This window comes from Oreochromis niloticus, linkage group LG1 (assembly GCF_001858045.2).
Source record: "Oreochromis niloticus isolate F11D_XX linkage group LG1, O_niloticus_UMD_NMBU, whole genome shotgun sequence".
In the NCBI taxonomy this organism is placed as follows: domain Eukaryota; kingdom Metazoa; phylum Chordata; class Actinopteri; order Cichliformes; family Cichlidae; genus Oreochromis; species Oreochromis niloticus.
Window position 1 is genome coordinate 22,618,427 of NC_031965.2, and position 24,138 is coordinate 22,642,564.

Sequence of the window (24,138 nt, forward strand, 5' to 3'; positions counted from 1 at the left end):
TTCACCACATTCATTTGGGAATTTTTGCTCTTCACATTTTTCCTGATGCAGATTTTAATGAGATTAAGATTTTAAATGTAATATTTAACAATTTTTTTTAAGTGTTATATTTGCATTCATAAACAGTTGTTTATGCTAGTGGTTGTATGGATGACTGCGATTACGCTGCTTTACACCGTTACATTTACCCAACGACAGACGTTATATAGCATACCTGTGCATAGGATACACGGAATTTATATTTAACTCCTAAAACAACGTTATTTAAAAATCACTGTAGTACTTCTACATAGTAAACTCGCTCGCCGGGATCACAAGGTCAGTCCTATTTATGTTGTTGACATAATCGCACGTCATGCTTGTCCCAGGGAATAGACGGTGACCGCGTTGGGGCGTTTTAACGTTCCCACCGCTGCACGATTTCCACTGATGCCACGAGACACAGAGGGGGGGACGTTTGCCATTTAAACGACTCTTTCATTTGAATAATCTTTCATCGGACGTGATTAGAGCTCGGCTCCTCTGACGTCAGCCAGATTGTCCGCGTTAGGTGAGTCTCGCGCAGCTTTCCCTCCTCCTCCCTCCCCTCCCCTCCCTCCTTCTCTAGCGCCCCTCCTGCCTGCTTTCGTGAAAAAAAAAAAAGATACGATGAAATCGCTCGCGCTCGCTGCCATCATCACCATCAGCGCCGCCCTGTAGAGCGAGAGAAAAGAGAGAGAGAGCGCGCTCGAGACCCCCCCTCCCCACCTAACAACAACCCCAACCCCGCAGGCTCGAGCACAACGACCCCACCTCCCCACCCCCCTTCTCAACCCCCTCTGATAGAGGGGACGGAGCCAGAGACTCACAGTCACGGAGAAAAGACCGTTTCGGGATCCCGGCTCCGTTTCGCCCTCAATCCGGGCCTAATGCTGTAGCAGACCGCGCGGGAGGAGAGCGCGAGCGAGACAACGCAGTGACAGAGAGTCGGCGAGGGACAGGGCGGACCGGGGAGACGACGGGATTGCTCATTCGCCTGGAAACATGGGATGTACGCTGAGCGCCGAGGAGCGCGCCGCTCTGGACCGGAGCAAGGCCATCGAGAAAAACCTGAAAGAGGACGGGCTGGTCGCCGCCAAGGACGTCAAACTCCTCCTGCTCGGTAAGATCAGAGCCGCCCCGGCCGCGGGGCTTCGCCTCCTCGGCTCGGTCTACCTCTTTTGGTGGGACTGTATGGGGCGGAGGTGCTCTCCGTGGTACTGATTTCTCTGCCGGCTCTCACTCTTGCCCTCCTCCCCTCTTTACAGGCGGCGGAGAGTCCGGCAAAAGCACCATCGTCAAGCAGATGAAGTAAGTGTCCGTGAATTTTAATTTTTTCGGGGCCTTATTTCGACCCTCTTACACACATCGAGAGTGAAAGGCCCGAGATTGCGCCTGCCTCCCCTATATGGGCTAAGGCAGGTTGAGCCGCCATGTTTCGAGAGGCCGTATAACCCAGGAGGAGTGCCGGTGACTCGAGCACCTCCTGCAGACCGACAGTGAGGCTGCGGAGGCCACACCGGTGCGTCCCAGGGTGCTGTTCACCGCCGGGGTGCTGAAATGTAGTTAACGAGGCTTTCGCTTGACTACAGGGAGTGTGCGACTGGGGAGGTGTGGGTGTTGTTTCTCCGTATGCGAGTGTGTGTGCGTGCGTGCGTGTGTGTGTGTGTGTGAATTACAGTGAGGACTACAGGTCCATTAGTGAATACCTCTGCTTTTAATCTTAATGGCTTTAAGTGCCCGATATCGCCGGGAGTACTTTGCCCATAAAGCCGATTTACGCAGAAATATGGCTTCTAAAACAGCATCCAAACCTCCCCGTCTGAGCTAAATCACTCTTTGATGTTTTAAATCACTGTTGTCATCTCCTCTAACCCTCTTAGGTAAGTTTCTCGATGTTTCAGTATGAAAAAGCCACGCTGTTCTGCTTATTCTGTCCTGTGAAACATCTCTGTGTCTCCTTCCTGCAACTGCACTGACTGCGCCCTCCCTCCATGCCTCTTCCCTTCACCTCATTACCCTCCCTGCGGTCTCTGATTGCCCATAACTCACCACTCTTCCCTGAACTCCACACACTGGGCCAGATAGTGTTTACAAACACTTTCAGGGCTTCCTTCAGCCCAAGCAAGCAGCAGATGGATGGGTTTTTACCACACACACACACACACACACACACACACACACACACACATCATGAGTCATAAAGTTTAGGTATTGGAGAGTTCAGGTTGCATGCCCCGATTTTGATTTGCCAACTCATCATCTTGCAGGTTGGTATTTAGGCAGTGTTGCAGTTTCACTCTAGCCAGTTTGTAAAAGAGAGGCAACAGGAAATGTTTGAAAAGCCTTAGTAGAGCCAGCACAGACACACACACCAGAGTAAATTTTCCACATGGACTGAGTGAATTAAACAAGGAGCAGCTTCATTGATAGATTGATGTAGCACTTGCCACGGCAGTCAGCTGCAGCTGCAGAAATGTCAGGCATGTCTATTTATATACATTTCCACTGTCACACTCTGCGAATGGTCTTTATTAGTAGCATATACTTTAAACTAGTGCTTTGAATTCTTAATAATTTCATAATTTTATAACAACTATCCACTTCCCTGTATCTCGTTTAGTCAGAATAGTTATTATTATGCAGGGTTTTTTTGTCATTATAAGCATTTTGTGCACACACGCGTCCTTGTAGTATTGATCAATAGTCACAGTAATCTTAGAGCTTCACCAATTAGTTGATTGTCAGGAACTTATTCTGATGATTGAATGGTGCTTTTCTTTCATCTGTAATTGTATTTTGAGTATTTTCACTTTGGAAATACTGACTGCATGAGCGATTAATCGACCGGTATAATCATTATCAGCTTTGGATGGCACCTCTGCTCCCGTTTCCCTCTGGGTTAATGTTTTATTTCACACAACTGTTAATTTTTATGATGGTGGTGGAGATTCAGGGCGTGAGGCTGATCTCCCTGCCGTGAAACATCTTTTCGTAATGTGCACTAATGAGATGAATATATTAAAACCGTCATCCCGTATTTACCACCCCACCCCCCCAAATCAAATATCAATCGCTGATGACAAGCGAGGGGACGGGGTGCCCACTTTAAGGAGTTCAAACGTGGATCATGGGTCAGTTTTCAGGAGGATGCACCTGACATTTTATCGATCAAGCCAGGGGGTGAGGATGTCCTGATGGATGATTTAATGCTACCCGGATTATGGAGGAGTTTAACTGTGTGATTGATTGGTGCTCTGACTGATTCCACCCCATTTCCCATCATAAATTATAAATATCACATTACTGCCCAATTACGGAGTGTGTGATCAATTTCTGCCTCATTATACACACTATACACACACACTTAAAGATGGATTTAAGGCAGAGATGGGAGGAACACGGGAGAGAGCATGATAAGACAGTAACCACCTCACACACGTGCACACACACAGAGGCAGAACTGTTATTGTGAAAAGGCAGTTATTTAGCTGTGCATTAGCATACGGACTAGTCTGACTTTTCCCTCTTTAATATCTTGTACTTGTGCAGGATTATCCATGAAGATGGCTTTTCTGGGGATGATGTGAAGCAGTACAAGCCTGTGGTCTACAGTAACACCATCCAGAGCTTGGCAGCCATCCTTCGAGCCATGGACTCACTGGGCATTGAGTTTGGAGACAAGGATCGAAAAGTTAGTCTTACCCTCACCCTTCAGCTCTTCAGAAGCTGCAATTTTAACAAAATAACCTCGAAGTTTGGTCTCATGTAGTTCACAGTATCTTTGGGTTCTGATTTAAGGACTGGATGCAACAGTTTTATCTGGTGTACTTTTCAACTTTTTTGTAGCGTCCATTTAGAGGAACAGATGTGTATTTTGATTCATCATATTTAAAAAGCCCCATATATACTGCTCTGACAGATGATGAATAATAAATATACTGATATAATTTAGTTGCTCTCCCCTGATCTAATGAAATGTGCTCGTGCAGGCCGATGCTAAGCTGGTTTGTGATGTGGTCAGTCGTATGGAGGACACAGAGCCGTACTCCGCAGAGCTCCTCAGCGCTATGAAACGTTTATGGGCCGACGCCGGGACTCAGGAGTGCTTCAACCGTGCTCGAGAATACCAGCTTAATGATTCGGCTAAATAGTGAGTTGAGCAAAAAGACTACAAAAGAAAAAAACCAAAGAAACAAACAAAAAATCCACCATTTCAATCTACTGCTTTTCTCGTCTTCCTTCATCAGCTATCTGGACAGTTTAGACCGAATCGGTGCGGCAGACTACCAGCCCACAGAGCAGGACATCCTGAGAACCCGAGTGAAGACCACTGGTATCGTGGAAACCCACTTCACCTTCAAAAACCTCCACTTCAGGTAGGAAGCCGCTGCAGCTCCAAGTTCAAAGGTTTTCTGCTCCCGCTCTGTATTGACACCCCCCGCCCTTTTCCAGGCTGTTTGACGTGGGAGGTCAGAGGTCAGAGAGGAAGAAATGGATCCACTGCTTCGAAGATGTGACGGCCATCATCTTCTGCGTCGCTCTGAGTGGGTACGACCAGGTACTCCATGAAGATGAAACAACTGTAAGTATGACTGAATCCTACCACTGACGCTAATCCAATAAAACTTTGCCATTTTATGGCAAGTTTTTTTTCGCCACATGTTATATATTTGTATAAAAATATGTATTTATAGAATCTCTATTTGTCTCAGAGGTAGGATGTACAATCTACACACCACCTCATTCCATCCTCAGACTTTAAATTTTAAGAAAAAAACACTTCTTATTCATTTATTTATCATTGTTTTCTTACTTTCTTCTTTAATATAAATTGGACACATACAGGTTTTTTTCCCCCCCGGCTTAATACTTTCGTCACCATACTTGACAAAACTCTATGCCTTTCCCTGTGATTTCCAAATAATTCAAGTGCAAAAGAAAAAACAAATCAGACTAAGATGAGCAAAAGTGGTTAAAAATGTGACAAGGCTGGTGATTTCTCTTTGTGTTTGGCTAAAACCTCTCTAAAAGGCCTCTGTGACGGAAAACCCCCACACATGCATATTTGCCAAGTGCCTCGGCTGAGTTAACAGGAATAATAATAATCCTGTAAAATGTGTGTTTGTTCTGTTTCATAACAGAAGCGATTAAACAATCATTAAAGCTGGGAGTGCAATTTATAGTTTATCAGGGTTTTTCTGGGCTCAGACTGGGCCTGTGTGCGGTGACGATGCAAATCTGTGTCCAAGTAACAAAAGCAGTAAGAAACTATCTTTACTGAAGCGCTGCCGGCTTTCCTTTGGGCCTGTGTGTGTTTTTATTAGACTCCCCTCATTGTTTTACTTGTTCTTTCCGCAGAACCGCATGCACGAATCACTCATGCTCTTCGATTCCATCTGCAACAACAAGTTCTTCATCGACACCTCCATCATCCTCTTCCTCAACAAGAAGGATCTGTTCGCTGAAAAGATAAAGAAGTCCCCGCTGACGATCTGTTTTCCAGAATACACAGGTGAGTCCCGCGCCCTCAGTCGGAGCGGCTTCCCGAGCAAAGCGACGCGCTTTAATCGCCCTCTGCTGTTTTCTCTCCAGGTGCTAACACTTACGAAGACGCTACTGCATATATTCAGGTTCAGTTTGAGAGTAAGAACCGCTCTCCAAACAAGGAGATCTACTGTCACCTGACCTGTGCCACAGACACGGGAAACATCCAGGTAGTGTTTGATGCCGTCACCGACATCATTATTGCAAACAACCTTAGAGGGTGTGGCTTATACTGAGGCCTGGCCAAGCACAGAGGTTGTCATGGAGTGTATGAGGTGTTAATAATGATAATTTTGATGATACTTAAACACATAAATATGTAATTCTACACGTCCAAACGGACCCAAAGAGCTGCCGTCAGACACCACACTGGATTATTGCCATGATTTGTTCCTCTTCCTCTTATTTTGATTTCAGTTTAAAACCCCCCCTTTTTTTTTTAAATGTGTTTTTGAGCTGAATGTTTGCTGTTTCGTTGATGACTGTGTCAACAACCGGGAGGGTCAGAAGCGGCAGCACCAGGGGTTTATTCAGCCGGAGCTCGAAATGTAATGCGAGGAGCGTGCTCTTTTTTTGGGGGGGGGGGGGTTAAGCACAACGTGGAATATTGCCCCCAGAATTTGTGGGCATTTTTGTTTTTAAGTGCAAGTCTCAAGGCTCGCCTCTTTGGACTGAATACAGCCTCTGGTGCTCCGTTTGAAGAGCTGCTGTGTGTGGAGATGGCGACGGGGATGTCAGGGAGGTGCTGTACTTGTGGCTGAGGGTTATGGATGGAAAAGAAGGAGGCTTATTTAAACTTTCCTTCAGACGCGCACATGACGGAGTAGCCCCCCAGGTCTGTTCCACTCTCGTTTTTCTCTTTTCTTTAATCACGATTAGAAGAGAGGATCCTTCTGTTCAGAGTGGCTGCCCATCACCACTGGCCTCCTGTAGCCTGAGGAAATACCTAACAGCCAATGATATCGCTTGAAAAAATAAAATACAAAATAGTCATATCGGTGCCAACCATCTGAGAACGACAGTTAGGGGAATAGGATCAGAAATCATAGCTCATTATATTGACTCTATTATTTAACCAACAGATATAAAATGTTATTATCAGTGAATGATTTATTTATTTAAGCCTCACGCCCTACATGCCTCCTCCTACCTCCTGAAATCCCATGCCACCTTATTTATTTCCTGTCACAAAATAACTGGGGTGCACCGATTCCCGCCTTCGGTTCAGAGGGTAGAAATCAGCCCTCCGATGACATCTTGTTCTCCATGTGGTGCGTGACCCTTCGATGTGAATCTGTGTAGAAATAGAAGACTGCACGAGGAGAACAATTTCATTTGAGGCAGCCTCTGTCTGGGGAGTCAAGTTTTTCTTCCCTCGCTCCCTCGCTCCCTCCTCCTCCTCGCCTCCCCTCTCCTGATCAGTGAGGAGGGAACCATTATCCTACCACTCCCCTCTCCTCCCCTTCTCTCCTCTTTCTTCTGTCATGTTTCTCTTTTCACAGAGAAGGAAAAAAACAAAACAAAAAAAAACAGCTCTCCATTTTCACCCATGCACCCAGAAATTCATCTTCCCACCCCTGTATACTCTCTAGCCATCACATATCAACCCTCATATCTCCATTTTCACCTTAAAAAAGCACCGTACTGTATATATATATTATGATTATACCAGATTTTTTTTCTTTCTTTTTTTTTTTACTGTGAATGTTTTTGTGCTGCACCCCTCATCCTATTCAGTAGTTTATTGGTTGCTCTCATGTGGAATGTTTGTGCTGAGCCAATCGAATGTTGTGTTTACATTAAAGCCACACTTTTCCTAACTATCCCTGCATTTGTGGTCTGAGTCTGATTACACAGGACTGAAAGGAAAACAAAAAACGAGACTGTCACGGTTGCAACGCTGCTCAGGAAAAAACAAAAACAAAACTTTAAACAAACGCTGACCTGCTTTAATCTGTGCAGAGAATTAAGGTTAGACCGGGAAATTAGGCTGAACATTATGAGAGTGGACCACTTTTAATGCTTCATCGCCTGGTGAGCACAGCTTTGTATTTAGTGTCAGAAATATGTATAAAAGATTGGGAGCAGGTCCTGCGCGGCAGCACTCGGTGAAATGTGGCGGATGGCGGGGATCAGAGGCGTCGCACAGCAGCTCTCGATTTATTAGGTTAAAAGTGTTCCATCGCTGCAGACAAGGAGCTATTCATATATTGAATGACTAGGCTGGATCAGCTGTCTGACCTGCTTCTGTCAGTTTAATGGGTACGATGTTCATTACTGCTCTGTTTCACCGAGAGCCGCAGAGCGCCGCTCCTCAGTCCCAGTGTGTCCTCGTTTCTCAGAGCCAGTTACAGGTTAAACTCCCACTGAGATATAATTACACAGTCACGCTTTTAATTAAACATTTAACAGAACATTCTCATATTTTACAGTTAATTCCTATCAAATTCGTCACAATCCCTGCCCCATAAAAGCCCGGCTATAATGATATAGAATGTCATCAGTCAGGGGTGAAGAGTTGAAGGTCTGAACCCCCCCATGCATTCAAAGAGAAAGAAATCCTCGGCTTGTCCGTACTCCACAGAAATGCGAACAGAGTTCTGCAGTGAAAACTATCACAGCAATGAAAGGCACCCGCACACCATTTCCGAGGGTTACAATCGCAGCCTCTTAATGTCTTCGCTTCGGAAGTCGATGCGCAGCGCCAGGACCTGACGCACCTCTGCCGGCGTCAGTCGCCACGTCAGGGGACCTGAATTAGTGCCCCAGTAATCCAAGATCTCAGTTACCTGCAGAAGAAATCGGTAAAGTAATAGTAACTTTAGTTATTTTTGGTACTTTTAGAGTGTTTTCTCCAGCTCACAACAGTATGACAGAAAGCACGAGTGGTCCACACTCTGTGGAAACCACATGAGCCCATTATTCTTGTCATTTCTAAACATGCTATGAGACAAAAAGCTGCATTACCGTGAATAAAAGAAATCCCAGTTGACAACGTGATACTTACTGGGGACTTCTTTGGGGAAAGGAATGCCAAAAATTGACTTATACAGGGAAAAAAACCTGCATTTAAGCCAGCAGGCCACATTTCATTGCTGTATCAGGTAGACTAAAGCCAGGTTAATGAAAGCAACTTGTAGCTAAAGGTGTCCTGCCCAGGGTGTACCCTGCCTCTCACCCTATGACAGCTGGGATAGGCTCTAGCCCCCCTGTGATCCTAAATTGGATAAGTGGAAGAGAATGGATGGATAGCAGCTAAAGCTGTCACATAGATATTTCCCAATAGCAAAAACATTACTAGTTACAATCCATCACTGGTGCTAAACCCCCATAAATGGTGTGTGTGTTTCTAAAACAGTCTAAATTACCCGCTCAAGGTTGAGAATGGTGGCCATCTGTGTGAGGCGAGCGAACTTGTCTCTGATGGTCCAGGTTGTCACGGTGGTGAGGTATGCCACAAGAGACCGGAGCTCTTTATCGAACTGCAACCCCCCGAGCTACAACAGAAAAGTCAAAAATAACGTCTGTGGGTGCGTTTTACGTACACAGCAACATCCTTTTTTTAGGTCTATATGTTCTACATTGTGTCATAATTTATTTAGAGGTTATGTAAAAACATGCTGCCCAAAAATAGGAAGACGCTGCCGTGCCAGAAGGAAGCACCCTCTGCTACAGGCCTTTCTGAACTCATTAATAAATTATTGGAGGCCTTTCTTCACCGGAGTGTCAGTGACGTGATGCACAAGCAGCTCGCTGCCACCCAGTGGCCGAGCTAAGCTCCTCACCCTGCTGAACGAGCATTTGAGGACCGTCTTCTCCATTTCAATAGCTATCAGACTGGTCATCAGGCTGGTCAGCGTGTCGTAGATGACCGGGGAGAGGGCCGTCTGGCGGGGATTTCAGATCAGAAGACAAGAAGAGAAGGTTACTAAACAGTGAGGAAGAGTATCGTTAGCCGGTAAACACAAAGTCAAATCTTAAAAGACACCTTAAACTCTGTCATCAGCTGCTCCAAGTTGACGATGAGCTGCTGCACCCAGGGGTCATTAGCTTCATAGTCATTAAACTCCTCCTGTGAGAGATGCAGACAGTTGCAGCAACACGTTCTGTAACCTCTGATTTATTCGTGTGCAGAAAGGTGAGAGCGTTACCTCCTCTATGTTATGTGAGATGGACAGGAAGCTGCTGATCCAGGGTTTGACCTGAGGCTTTACGGCTGTTGTGTTTAGCTCCGTCAGACCCTCCTGTGAAAGAAAATCAAAGACCTGACCTTAAAAAAAAATTAAAAAATCCAACAAAAAACACATTATTTTTTTCTTTCCATTTCTCTTTATTCTGGAAGCACACGGGTTGTGGGTTTGTCATATTTTCACGGGATACTGGGATACCCCGGGAGCACGAGGTCTGTTATTTTAGTAACTGACTGGGTGCTCCATGCTGTTCCAGTCTTTGGCTTCTTCAGCGCCAACACGAAGCAAAAACTTGTTTCTGGGATGCATTTTCTGGAATCATAAGCACCGTGTGGAGCAGGTGCGATCTGCTTCATTGGAGCCGGATATCAGGCAGCCACGCCCGGAGTATCCCCGGGGTTACACAACAACGACACGCACCTCCTCGAAAACAGGGCTTTATTAAAAGATCTCATTAAAGCTGCGCTTCTTGCTCTCCTGTGACTTGTTAAATAAATAAGAGCTCTCCCTCCACGGCGCTCTCTGGTCTAACAACAGTTCTCCATCCTGAGGCTCCCACTCCAATTAAGAAAATATACAAGTCTGTGCAGACAAGCATGTGGTGTGTGTGCGTGCACGTCCAACCTGTAACAGATCTTTGAACTTTGTGGACGTGCTGACGAGGTCGGACAAACAGCTCTCAATCTTGGCTTGCTCTCCAGAGCCGACCCCCTGACTGAACAACTTGGAGCAGTCATTCTGACCGGAAAGAAAATTGAAAAAATTTTTAATTTATGGGGAGAAAAATAAAAATAACACAATGAACAGGAGAAAAGAAGAGCTGTGGCACAAACTCACCTCCAGGTTCCTCTTTAAAGTTGTGATGTTCTCACTGCACACCTCGACGTTATTCAGGGTCACCTGAGTGGGGGACGAGTGTGAATGAAGGATTCTTACAGCCAGCGTGACTCAGTCCTGCTTTAAAAACTATAATCTGCTGGAGAAGAGGTATTTTGACATCTCCTGTCTCAGCTGGTAGTTATAAGCCTTTAAGTGTTTCTTAATTTCAATTTATGATGATATTAAAAAGGTTTTTGAAGTAGCTCTTGCTTCAACAAAGAGCCATTTTAAAAATTAAAGCTCCACTCACTTAGTTCATTCATTCGATTCCTCCTTTAAATTACTGCTGAGCTCTTTTTTAAAGGGCTTACACAGCAGATGTGAGTGATTCATTTTTCTTACAGTCTGACCAAGATTTCTAAGGAACTGCCCTACGAGCGAGGCAAGTATTTCTGTGTCAAGCGGTCTCACCAGGAATGCAGCCTTGGCGTCTTCGGTGCTCTCGATGCCCAGTGTGTTGAACTTGCCCTGCTGTAAGCTGCTCTGCATCAGACTGACCGCGCTGCTGACACCACGCTGGATGTCCTGCAGTGTGGTAGCCGGGAAGCCCTGCCGCAGCTTGTTATACAAGACCTCCCTGACAGGTGAGAAGAGGCAGATGAGGCAGGAAAGGGGCACGTGTCAATGTAATAAATGTGTAAAACCAAACAAAAGAAGGATTTGAAAGAGGTAGAAAATGAGCAAGCGAGCACCTGAAGTCAGACTCCAGCACGGAGTTGGCGTGGTTGATCATCGCACAGAGGCAGTCGATGCTGGAGCTGGATAAAGCTCTGCTGATGCACTTTTTCACAATGTAGAAACAGTCGTCCACCATGCTGCTGGTCAGCTGTCCCTTTTCATATGTGTCCATAGCAACAGCCTGGGGGAGGAGAGGAGTAAATAATATGGTAAGGAATAAATCAGGCACTTTGAAAAACGTGAAGTTACTGTATACTACAGTAATAAGGTAACACATAAACAATAAAATGACCATATGCAAACTTTTTTTTTGTTTCCAATGTGTGCACAGATTTATGCACAATGTGTGCATAAGTAATAAAAGCAGGAGATTTTCAGGGAATTAACAAAAACTTTATAATTACAGGACAGTCCGGGCAATGAGTTACCAGAATTTTCTTACAAATTTAGGCCCAAAGAGTGGTGCTGACAGATTTCTTTCACTTAATCAAACAAATTTTTTTAAAACAGAAAAATTAGATGTAAAGATGAAATAGCACCTTTTCTAATATTATATTTGTTATTTTTCCTCATATTGAGATATCTCAGGGATTTAATGTGTAGTTAACACATTTTATAATGACAGAAATGGTATTTTTACTTGTCCGGCCCATCTAAGATTAAAGTGTATGTTGCCTCCGATGTAAAATGAGCTTGACATGAGAAACTTGACTTTATTATACAGTAGCACAAGCATTCACAAGGTACTACTGTTTAAACACAGACAGAAAAAAGTTTAATCATGTGCACGTTACGTTACTGTTACTCTTCTAGAAGTTTGGGCTAGAGAGAAACTTTAAACTGTTCCAGAAACATGAGAAATATTTTATTTATAAGTCCAGGCATCCTGTTTGATACTCGGGTGCTAAAGAGTTAAGTGTTTGGACACATGTTTGGAATATATTCAGATCTTGTCTACAAATATTACATTTGGTTTTTAAAAAGGTCACTATAGCTGTTTCATTGCCAGACCTGCTAGTCATCAAACACATGTAAAATTACTGTCACATTCAGGACACGACTGAATGAGAATCAGTCTGTCTGTCTATTTATAATCAGCATATGCTGAAACGTCCCCGTTTTTCTATGTAAGGCACAGAGCTTCTGCAGGGCCGGGGTGGACAACCAGGGGGATGAATGTGGTGTAAAACTACGTTAAATGAATGCACTTAATTGTTGCAGGAAAAGTAAACAAACAGGAAATTGCTAATCTACCCGGCTGACCTTTCTTTTTGTATTACACGAGCAACGCTGAGCCTTTATTCATCATTAATCAAAAATGAGAAACAGTTGGTGTGTGAAGTTTTTGGGCATTCTAAAGTGCAGGGAAAAGGTTAAGAAACCCTGATGAAGGAAATATGTCTGCTCTGAACTGTTCCACTAAGGAAAGCTGTAAACCTTTTTCAAGAGAGAAGCAAAGCGTTTGCTCAGGAGTGACGATAGCTTTAAAAAACCCCAACAAAAACCCAAACCCCAAAAAGCAGATGGTGTTAAATTTGAAAACAAAATGTTTAAATTTAAAATGTCCACTGCTTTAAAAAAAAATACAACCTTTTGAAATTGGATAAATCTTTTTGACACAGCCTGCATTTATTTCCAATTAACTTTTGGCAGTACCTTCACAGCCCACCAGGGGGCTGCAGCCCACACTTTGGGAATCATCTGCTCTCAGGTAATCTAAGCAATTTTTAATGTTTGCAGTGAATTCACAGATAAATTCAAGTAAGAAAATGCTGATGAATTTGCACGTAAAACCAGCCAGCTGCCTTTTTAAAATCCTTCATATTCTCTTTCCTTTTCTAAAACAGATGTATACATTACCCACAATGCAACATGACCACCACAGTTTGGTCTGTCATCTGAGTGCATTATGCTATCACCAGCTCATGTAGCCTGAAGGAGAGCTGAGGGTCACCTGCAGAATTTAAGCTTTTTTTTTAACCTCAGACTCGACGTGTACGGCTTCCTGCGCGTCCACAGAAATGTTACACAACCTTTTCACGTTTGTGTCAGTGCAGCGGACACATAAACAATCTTTGATGTGTGAACTGAGTCTTTGAAGTACAGAAATAACACTGCACTCAGCTGACCTTGTTGACAGACTCTCTCATGTAGTACTCTTCCATGGGAATGTAATAACCAATCAGCTCCTGCATCGTCGTGCTCAGCAGGCAGTGTTTCAGCAGCTTCTCCACATTCTGCTGATGCTCTGCGTGTTTAAACATGGAGGGCAAAACACACATTTTCAACTGCACACTTCTTTACATTCACACTTGAATTAAAAAAAGAAGAAGAAAAAAAAAAATCACACATGAAGCTACCCTGTGTGATGCTCTGAGCGTCCCCAACTTCAAAGTCGGCCATCACACGGCGACGTAGAAAGCGCAGGTAGAGCTCCGCCCTCGCGTTCATCAGAGTGACTTCTGCCAGGACGGGATCCAGCTCCCTGTTTGTGGAAGGAGGAGGTGTAAACAAAAATATAAACCCTCAAATATGTAGGAAATGCAGCATCCCCCTCAGACAAACACACACACCTTGGCTCGATCCTCTCCCCTGGAACACTCTTCATCATGCTGCTTTGGACAACCTGAAACTAAAGAGCAGATTCAAGGTCACTGCCGGGTCAGGGACGCAGTGAAAGCAACCGTGTGATGCAGCTCGGGCGTCTCACACACACCTTAGTGTGGTATCCTCTCTGCTGGATGAACCTGTCGACTATTTTTTGGGCCTGGCGATCACATTCCTGCTGCAGGTGAGTGATGAGCGTGTACAAATGGCCTGGACCGTAGTACGTCTCTACTATTGGCTGATGGGTCTCCACAACGCGAGCGATACCTGCGAACGCAAACCAGCACATGGGTGGAGAGAGCGTGCAAAGAAGAATTCAGACAGACACGCACAGTCTGTGTTTTCTCACCTTCCAGCAGCAGCGTTAGCGTGTCTGCAAATATCAGCAGAGCTCTCTTCTCACCCAGATCTGCTCCAGTCGCTAGCAGCAGGTTCTCCTCAGCTTTGGAGGCAAGCTGTGCGAAAGAGTGTGAATCAAAATGACATATTGTAGCAGACTAAAATACATGACTCAAATCAGGATAAACTGAAATTACAAGTTTGATGAAATGCATAAATAGGAGACACTAAGGCCACTATTACAGCCACAACTGCCCTTACATCACTCAAACTAAGCTGCTATGTTAAAAATATGAATCTTTATGTACAAAAACCTAATAAACAGATAAGCATCCTCGCATTTAGAATCAATGTGTGACTGCTTGTGTGTCAGGTGTACAAGCAGTAGCAACAAATCAAGCAAAAACTAAGAAAAGAAAGCATTAAAAGAAAAAAATAATACCGGCGATGGCAGTGCTATCCCTCAGCCTTCTAAGTATCAATTTTAAAATCATAGGCGACTTTCTTCACGAGTTAACGCATTCACGAGATCTTCTGAAAACTTGACCTCTAACCTTGACGTCGTGGTTACTGAGTTTGTGGTATCAATTACAAAACATCGCCACGTTCCAAGTTATCACACTCACAATCTTAGGTGTCCACACTGCTCGCCCGCTCTGCCTTTTATGGCTGGGGGTAAAAAGCCACACCCACAAGAAAAGGCTCACAGGCCCCTGACTAGTAGGTGCCCCGACCAAGCATGAGACCATCATTTATGTAAGTCACTCATCCTCCATACCAAAACATTGGCTTGTAAGTATTCTGCGTTTGCCTTTCTGTCAAAACCCTTTTTAAACCATACTGTTTCCTTCCTTTATGGTTGGAAATCACTTTCATAGAGCGACCAACGGCTGGCACGGCGAGCCAGCATACAGGAGGCTAAGTTAGTTTCCACATCTGTGAGTCTGCTGAGGTCTACTTGGGTCTGAGTGACGTAAATATCGTCACCTGACGGTGATCTGTGTAACTGCGAATTTTTTTATAACCGCATCCATGGGGACTAAACACTACAACAACAGCAATTACACATGTGTTACATTACAATGACTACGTCTGTAGTCTCTGCAGCTGTCTGTGTTCACAACAAAGTAAAATCCCCACTGGTGAACCCATTCTGGTTTGCTGGCAGGTGACCTTCATCAGTAAACCAGACAACTTTTAACTGATGATTGGTGAAGAACCCAACCCCAAACCTATCCTTTCAAGAAAAGTAAAACATTTTAGGAAAAATAGAAAAGAAATTTATGATGCATAAATAACACATAATAGCATAAGATTACAGTTAGGGTCATCACCTATGATGAGTTATGCTTAATTTTGTGCTACTGCTGTCTGTGTATTTGCTTATGGAGAGCCTAGCAGACAGGCGTTTCACCCACTGGTTGGAAAGTGGGCTGGAACACTGAAGGGAGCAGCAGTGAAAATCACCAGGAACGAGAACTGAGAGAAACAAACACCAAAAAAAAAAAAAAAAATACAGCATAAAAAGCACAAACAGCGGCTGCAGTGACACTTTTCTCTGATTTTAACTCTCGGTTTCATTTCAGCTCTTTGAACGTTATAACTTCACTTGTCTCCGTGGCTGGCTGACAGATGGGGAGTGGTCCACTGACCGGCTGTTCCACATACTTTGGACACTCTCTCATGGATTGCCAATGTGCTATCACTGCTGAATTGTAATGTCTCCATTAAGCCAAATCTGGATCCACATCCCCCCCTAATTTTCATCCACATACACGGAACCAGCCACCATGCACGGATCTCTCTTTATGTTTAAGTGGTTTGTGATTAATGAGATTCAGCTTTCTTTAAGTTTTAAGAGCAAATATAAAAGGATCAAAAAACAAAAACTCTTCGTAGAAATTAGAGAACAAAAGCTAAAATGTTCAGCAGAAGAATTATAACCTTCACACAAATGACCCCCTTTCTTTCCCAGGACTTGTTCTCATTACTGACCTGACTGCAGAGATACTGGCCAAATCGAGCGAGGCCTTGCTGGTGGAGGCCCAGAAGAGGGAAGATCTTGAAAAACCTTTCCACCTGTGCCAGGTCGACTGCTGCTACGGCTTCATCAAGCTTCTCTGCAACAATGACCTTTAGTTTCTGCTCTGCTTCCTGCAGTAGGACCAGACTGGCGTCCACAGCGCTGCCTGTGCAGACGTGATGAAATGGTAGTGTTAGTGTATCTTTGTGGCACTTACCCAAACCTTAATGTAACATCTTTAACTGCTATATGGAGCTTTATTTTTCAAATCAACTGTAACTGCCTTTTCCATTTGCTTAATTAACCCCAAGCCTGCAGTTTAAGATTGCACGCTGATGTAGAACAAGAGGCTCCATACTTTCTTCTCCCTGCCTGCTCAGCTCGATAACGGACTGGTCCAGAGACAGGTATCGATGGATGTGAGCAGCGGCCTGTTCGTAATCTTCATTACGCAGAGCTGTCTGCACCCCGTCTGTGCAGAATTTCAGGTCGAGGATATCATCGGCACGCTGGATGACGTTATACAGCCGCGTCTGAGGGAAATCAAATGAGATACATGTTCAAAAATCAAAGCTGTTTTGACCCAGAAGGAGTCACGCCTAGAAAATGAACCTGGTATCAAAATGATGGCTAAAAAGAAGAACTTTCACATGCTAACATGTTTTACTGACGTTCAAAGATGGTTATAAATTTCATGTAGCCATCTCCTGTCCTTATAAATTTACGAGGTCTCCAAAATCTTGTAACAAGTACGGTGAATTAAAAAATACTATGTTTTGTGTACTTCAAAGGTTCAAATTTGCTGGTTTTAAATTTGCAAGTTATAGTGCGAAAAAAAAGGCAAAACAAAAAACAGCTGATTCTGAGGGGGTCTGACGAGAGTGCTTTAAAATGTATGCATACTCACCTTTGCCAGGTCTAGCTGTCGTACTTTATGGCTGACGTTTTCAGCCAGGCTGCAGGTAAAAGTGATCATGCCCGACAGCTGGCTGGCATCTCCTCCAATCAGCTGGAGGTTGGGTCTGCAGAGCAAAGAGAGAAAGCATTTTTTTTTCTCAGTACACATTACAGATTAGCATTTAAAGACTTTAGACCAGCAGCTGATTTTGACTGTACCCCATCCTGTGTAGTGCCAGCATTTTAGTGTGAATGGCCCCCTCCTGCCCTACCAGTCTGTCCAGCTCTGTTTCCACCTCTTTCTGCAATAAACACAAAACAAAACACCATTTTTTTCTTTATAGAGTTCCCACAACTCATGTTACTTTATCCGCACTTCATTAGGTACAACTGCTCATTTATGCAAATATTTAATCAGGCAATCACATTCAGTTCATCTAGCCATGTAGATGTAACTAAGACAACCTACTGAGGTTCAAATGAGCATCAGAATGGGGACGATAGGTGAATTAACTTATTTTCAGCATGGGATGGTTGTTGGTGTCAGACAGGCTAAGAGTATTCAGACAGGTATGAGTATTACAGAAACTCCAGATGTACAGAGATTTTTCCACATAACCATCTCTAAAGTTTACAGAGATTGGTTTGAAGAACAGGAAATATCCAGTAAGCAGGAGATCTCTGGGAGAAAATACCTTGCCGATTCCAGAGGTCAAAGGAGAATGGGTTTCAAGCTGATGGGAAGGCAACAGTAACTTGAAGAAGAACCTACAACAGCAGTCCTGTCAGTACTACCAAAACTGGACAACAGAACATTGGAACAACGTTGCCTTGTCTGATGAGTCTCAATTTCTGCCGCAACATTCAGAGAATACACTGTAAATTCAGGTGTACTTAATAAAATGTCCAATAAGAGTAAATTGGTCCATCTCTGTCATCATATACCATGACTGATGAGACAAACACTGTAGAGTGTTTTCATGTTATCATTTCCCATCTTGCGTATTCACATTGTTACAGCTGATTGGCTGTATTTGACTTAAGGACATTTGCTTCTCGAAAGTCTGGTTTTTATCTGATGGGTGTGAAGAACGCAGGAAATATGCTGGTGTAGCAAGTATCGATCCGATATCAATATTAGTGTTGGAATCAATACTAGATATCTGGATCGATCTGCCCACCTCTAAAAGGTGGTAAATGAGTTATGTATGTATGTAGGAGCTTGTTGAATATAAACACAGTAAAACTAAATGAGAAAAAGAAGCGACAACAAATACTGGAAAACAACTGATAGCAGGAAGAAGGCGATGCATGGTGATTTAACAGGAAAAACAATAAATATGAAGTGACACGGTCTATGATTGCATTCCTTCTGATGACAGTAAACTATTATTAAAGCTTGATGTTTTTGTGAATATCTATTAAAGCAGACATCCTTCTCAGCCGCAGTTTGAGGAGGAGCGTCTGTTAAGTTTACGTGGATGACGACAGCACCTGTGTGCCGCAAACAAACCACCGTCACCGGCCGTTGGTACGAACCTCCTCCTCGCAGAGCTGCTGGTAAATTTTCTCCAGGTCCTCCAGCTCCGTCAGGGCAGAGATGGTGTCCATACTCACAGAGGACAGAGAGCTGGAGTCGCATCTTCTCGCTGTTATGGGTCCACCGTCAGCCATCTTCCGCCACCGGAACAGGACACAGAAGCCAACGTCATCATTTTGTTATTATTCCCCGTGATTAGTCTGCCAGGCAGCGTTTCGGCGCATTATTCTCGGGTCTTTAGAGAAAACGAACTCGTCTTAAAATCATAACCGTGTCGATAACGTTGTATTTAACCATGTATAATATAAAGATATAAATTTTATTACATATTATAGTCTGTGGGTGGTGAGGATAGGTCAGCATTTTTACCTAAGTACCTGACAAGTGTTACTCGGGGAAAACATTTTCACGTAGCACCACGCATGCGTTTTGTGCTGCGTGTGAAGCCTGCTCACAAACCCACAGTACCAAAACTGGTCCCCTAGAGGGCGCTGCTCCGATACTCCTCAGTGAACGGAGAGACCGTATGGGGCTAAAACTGTGGAAGGAAATTGGTGTCTAAAGGTTTACTGACGAATATGAGATGATGCACAAGCATAAACCAAGATTTTATTTAACTAAGTACACACTTTTAACCCTTACATAACATCTATTTGCTAAAAATGTGAATGAATAAAAGCAGTTAGTTTTCTTGTTGCTCTCAAGTGTGCTTAATTAAAACAGATATTTGCTGTAATAACTTGATAATAGTTTAGAGTAGAGGGTTAAATGTAATGCATGGTCCACCGCACGTCACCACCAGAATTGTATATTGTCCTGGAAAGCCATTGGCAGATCATCCCCAGCCCTAATTCTTTGCTTTTATGTTGCTGTTTACTCTACTGTGTACAGCGACCTTGAGTGTTTTGAAAGGCGCTTTCAAATAAAATGTATTATTATTAAAAAAAACACATTTTTATGTCTGATCTCTATGATATTCTTGCTATTTTTAAAGGGAAAAGTTAACTGAAAGTTGCTTTTTGTGGCTTTGCAAGGTGAGATGGGGTCCTGGATTAAATACCAGGATGAAGTCAGGACATCAGCAGTAACAGAAAAAAACCCCCACTGCACACCTATTGTTTTCAAATTTTCATATTTTACTAAAACAAATCAAGAGCATTTTGTGTTTTAAGCAATGATGACTGCATTCATCAAAGTTAAAATCAGGAGACTTGCTGTCCTCTGGAAAACAGCAGGAGCTCTTCTCTTTCCTGCTGGAGCTCATCCCATTTCTTCTGTAGTTCTTCCTTTTCCTTCTGCAGCTCCTCTCGCTGTCTACTTAAGTCTTTGGCTTCCTCCTGCTGTGCTTTCCTCAGAGACTCGATTTGCTCCCTCTCTGCTGCCGTCTCTCTGGCACTAGCTGCACGCAGCTTCTCCAGCAGCTCCCTCTGATGCTCCAGAGTCCGAGCCTCCTCCTTCTGCGTTCTCCTCAGAGCTTCTATCAGCTCTATCTCCCTCTTGAGCGTACGCCTTTCTCCTTCAGACATCTTCAATGCACCTGCAAGAGGAGAAGGACTCAGGTTTAGGCTCATTACAGCCTCTAGCGCAGTGGGAACCCAGAAAACAGGACTGAGGTGTCTTTTTAAGGGCTGCTACTGATTATTCTTAATCAGAGGGAGTTATAACAGGTATTTGGAACAGATAAACATTTAAAGTAAAGAAAAAAAGAATATAAAACAAGTCCTCAAAATATAGATTTATATATCATATTGTGCCATAATTTTGAGTAATGACTATGGCACTTCAGTCTTGTAAAAAGGAAATTGCTCTAAACCAAAGAGTAGGGAGTGCAGACAGAGTAGTGGCTTCATCAGCACTTCTTTAAATAGATTTAAGTTGATATTGATAACCACAAAAATATCACGCCTGATAATTGTCCAGGATGCCAAATTACCCGCTTCCCCGTTGGAAAACATGACCCCTCCCAGTCTGCCTGTTCCTTTCTTACTTTCTCTTCGGTTCAGAGTGTGAGCAGTGGCACATTACATTCACATATATATATAGCCCCCATATGTCCACTCCTATGAAGAGTTCTGGTGGCGCCACTGTGTGCAGTGTGAATTCATCCTCTTAATTGAGAAAATGACTTTGAACTCATTTACATGGAGAAACAAGACCATGGGACCCACAATGACCAAAAGCAGGGCTGACCCAGAGTGAAGCATTGTGTAGGAGTAAGTATCATAACAATTCCTGTAGACTGAGTGAAACAGCTGTGAGCTATAAAATCGTACCTGGAGCCTGTCTCTGCTCTGACGTCTTGTTGTTGGCATGTGAGACCTGAGATGAGTTTAACGCAGGTAAATGCAGCCCATTGGACACCAGCTCTGACAGCAAGTTTGGGTGTCTCTTTGACATGTGTCGGTGCAGATTAGCGGAGCCATGTTTCCCGCACTTCAGCTTCTTCGTGCAGATACGGCATCGAGCAGCATTCAGACTGTCCAAGCGCTCAAAGTGTCTCCAGATGGTACTGCGTTGTGGACGTCGTGCAGGAAGGTCGTCACTCCCCTCTGTATTTGTTTGAGGTTCTGCTGGATTTCCGTGGGAAGCGTCTAAGATACCGTTGATAGCCAAACTGTTATCGGTTTCATTCACCAGTGTTACTGTCTCAGAGTCTCTGTCCTTCGACAAGACTTCCACTGAAAAGAAAGAAAACATAGTTGTAATCACACAACTCACACCTCATGTCCTTAACTGGAACACCTGACTCCAGGTAGCCTTTAGAGAAGAAGTCACATTATAGCAGTTCACTTATGATTCCAGCCTACACTACATGACCCAATAGGGTCAATACAGATGCACAGCTGTTTGTGTGTTATAAGTTTGAGCCGCTTAAGTTTCTGTATATCTGTCACTCAGATAAAAAGGAGACCACATTATATGATTATTTATTCTCTTTTTTCATGCATACACATACATGAGAAGGTGTGGCACTAGCAGCATCTGACCAATCACAAAGAGATATAAGTCCAAGGGGAGCAGAGCGAGTGATCTTAGAAAGGAAAAATCAAACTATAATATGACATAATCAAGTCTGAAGGCAACAGAGCTGCTGCAGATAAAGCAGCAGAGTGGAAGTGAAGGGAGCAGCATAGTACTATGAATTAAAGTGTGAGAGGTTTAAGAATTTTGGTCCGTAAGGATGGAAAAGTGCTTATAGCCTATTCACTTTGATCAGACCAGACCAGTAAAATTACATAAAAAGTTCTGGTAGTTCATTGCCCCAACTTCCTGTAATTATAAACTATAAAGTTTTTGTTAATTTGCAGAATATAACATTTTTAAAACTGTGCAAACACTGTGAAAAAACAAACAAACAAAAAACCCCAGACATTTCTATAGTAGACAGTGGAAAAACAGGAACTTTTGGCAGGCGGGGGATCTCCTATCAATATCACACTGTAAAACTAAACCCTGGTATAGAGTTTTCATCCCTCTGTTTTTGTCTTGATTACAGAAAACACTGGAAACTTTAGCTTCCTCCACTGATACTGAAGAGGAAGATAAGCAAGGTGTTATCTCTTGTTTGTGTAGATGTGAAACTTTAATATGCCTGTCAAGCAGCTTACCTGGAGCATCACTCTTCTCTGTCCCCCAGAAGGCCTCATCGGTCTCAGGGTTAGTGTTTGAGTCCTGTGAGGAGTTTAAGGATGTTGGTGGGTGCTGCTGGGTGGATACCAGCTCAGAGTACACCTTAGGATGTTTTGAGGACAAGTGTCGCCACAGGTTGCTGACGCCACCGCTTTCGACCAGCTGCTTCATGCAGATGCGACAACGAACGGCGTTCAGATTGTCCAAGTGATCAAAGTGTTTCCAGATCACGCTGCGATGTCGTGGTCGTCTCACAGAGTGCTCATCACTTGTCTCCATTTGTGTTATTATTTCTGATGGACCCACCTGTGGAAGGACGTCATTCAAAGAAGAGCTGATTCCAGTTGTGTGTACTGCGGTGTCATCCTCATCGCCCTCCAGTGCCACTTCCACTGAAGAAGAAAGAGACAAAGTTACATTTAAGTGGTGAACATTCTACTACATGATAATACTCAGTGACTGCTCTATACACATAGAATATGGTCTTCACCCTTAACTTAACTAACCCTAACCCTTTGGCGGCCTTTTTCTGAAACACTATATATCTACTTCTGTCCCCACACAGCTGGGGTTCACTTTAGATCAGGGGTCCCCAATCTCAGTCCACGAGGGCCGGTGTCCCTGCAGGTTTTAGATGTGTCCTTGATCCATCACAGCTGATTTAAATGGATAAATTACCTTCTCAACATGTCTTGAAGTTCTCCAGAGGCCTGGTAATGAGCTAATCATGTGTTTCAGGTGTGTTGACCCAGGGTGAGATCTAAAACCTGCAGGGACACCGGCCCTCGTGGATTGGGATTGGGGACCCCTGCTTTAGATGGTTTGAAGAGCTGTACCGGAGCAGAACTGCTCTCCTTCCGCCTGATGGTGCTGGTCTTCCCCTGGGCCAGGTTTAGATCCGGGTCCGTTACTTCTCGTGGAGAGCTCGCTGGGATGCTTCACACGCAGGTGTCTCAGCATAGGAGTGGTAGATCCACAACCTTTTTTGAGCAAGTGACGACCGCAGAGAAGACAACGGACAGACCGAAAGTCTATGTTTTCGAAAAAGCCCCAAACTACACTACTACGAGCCCGAACCATCGCGGTGGATATGGGTTAGCACTGCTGTGAATAAAGAGACAAATGCCACGGCTCGGTATAGAATGAATCTTTACGCTGCGGCTATCCGTACTATTAGCGGAGTTTATTTGTTTTTGATGTGCTAGCCTAGCCTAGCCTAGCTGATACTACGTGCAGCATACTAAACTGTAATAGCCCTACGTCATATCCGGGGTATCAACCGTCGTCTTCCGCGCGGGACAACACTGGAAACGACGTGGCGACCGGAGTCCATAGAAAGTGAATGACTTTCAGCGACTTCCAGCGACTTCCAGCTACTAAAGGCGACAGAATAACAGCTGGTGCCACAAAGTGGGCGGGACCTGAGATAAAATTTTTTTTAGCTTCCACGCGAGCGACTGAAAAAACTACCAATGAAAGCACACGCTGTGGCTGCTGACCCGGTAGTAAATACGGAAGATGGTTACCTAGGCAGCTTCGACCGTCCACAGAGAAGGGGAGAAGGGTCTGGCTGCAGCCACTGGGGACCTCCACAGTAACCGGAAACACGTGACCTCCACAGTAGCCGGAAACACGGGGGGGCGTCCACAAGCAACAGATTCATAGCGATTCGCGTAGACCAGGGTTCACCAACCTTTAACACCTAAAGAGCCATTTGGATCCGGTTTCCCCACAAAAGAAAACACTGGGAGCCGCAAATACTTTTTGACATCTAAAATGAAGATAACACT

At 44.1% G+C, this 24,138-nt stretch overlaps 3 protein-coding genes across 5 annotated transcripts; 1 reads left to right on the forward strand and 2 right to left on the reverse strand.

The window, feature by feature from the left end:
• Nucleotides 1–650: 650 nt before the first annotated feature.
• gnao1b (guanine nucleotide binding protein (G protein), alpha activating activity polypeptide O, b) lies at nt 651–7,390 on the forward strand. Its single transcript, XM_003442258.5, has 8 exons — nt 651–1,141; nt 1,287–1,329; nt 3,571–3,712; nt 4,011–4,171; nt 4,269–4,397; nt 4,474–4,603; nt 5,380–5,533; nt 5,614–7,390. The coding sequence occupies exons 1-8, from the start codon at nt 1,024–1,026 to the stop codon at nt 5,799–5,801; spliced, it is 1,065 nt and encodes a 354-aa protein (XP_003442306.1). The 5' UTR covers nt 651–1,023; the 3' UTR covers nt 5,802–7,390.
• A 357-nt stretch (nt 7,391–7,747) lies between these two features.
• On the reverse strand, nt 7,748–18,901 carry cog4 (component of oligomeric golgi complex 4). The gene is made up of 19 exons (XM_003442341.4): nt 18,718–18,901; nt 17,398–17,480; nt 17,189–17,303; nt 16,640–16,814; nt 16,254–16,447; nt 14,269–14,374; nt 14,029–14,186; nt 13,886–13,944; nt 13,673–13,797; nt 13,442–13,560; nt 11,327–11,493; nt 11,046–11,211; nt 10,593–10,655; nt 10,380–10,493; nt 9,717–9,809; nt 9,554–9,637; nt 9,351–9,452; nt 8,934–9,062; nt 7,748–8,354 (listed from the first exon to the last, which is right to left on the reverse strand). The coding sequence occupies exons 1-19, from the start codon at nt 18,850–18,852 to the stop codon at nt 8,220–8,222; spliced, it is 2,322 nt and encodes a 773-aa protein (XP_003442389.1). The 5' UTR covers nt 18,853–18,901; the 3' UTR covers nt 7,748–8,219.
• A 932-nt stretch (nt 18,902–19,833) lies between these two features.
• On the reverse strand, nt 19,834–24,138 carry LOC100707168 (uncharacterized). 3 transcript variants are annotated; one of them, XM_003442340.5, is made up of 4 exons: nt 23,875–24,138; nt 22,327–22,740; nt 20,992–21,396; nt 19,834–20,255 (listed from the first exon to the last, which is right to left on the reverse strand). In XM_003442340.5, the coding sequence occupies exons 2-4, from the start codon at nt 22,625–22,627 to the stop codon at nt 19,921–19,923; spliced, it is 1,041 nt and encodes a 346-aa protein (XP_003442388.3). In that variant the 5' UTR covers nt 22,628–22,740; nt 23,875–24,138; the 3' UTR covers nt 19,834–19,920. The 3 variants fall into 3 exon arrangements, with proteins under 3 accessions (XP_003442388.3, XP_025762381.1, XP_019214480.1); XM_025906596.1 differs by lacking the exon at nt 23,875–24,138 and adding an exon at nt 23,609–23,868; XM_019358935.1 differs by lacking the exon at nt 23,875–24,138 and adding an exon at nt 23,185–23,868.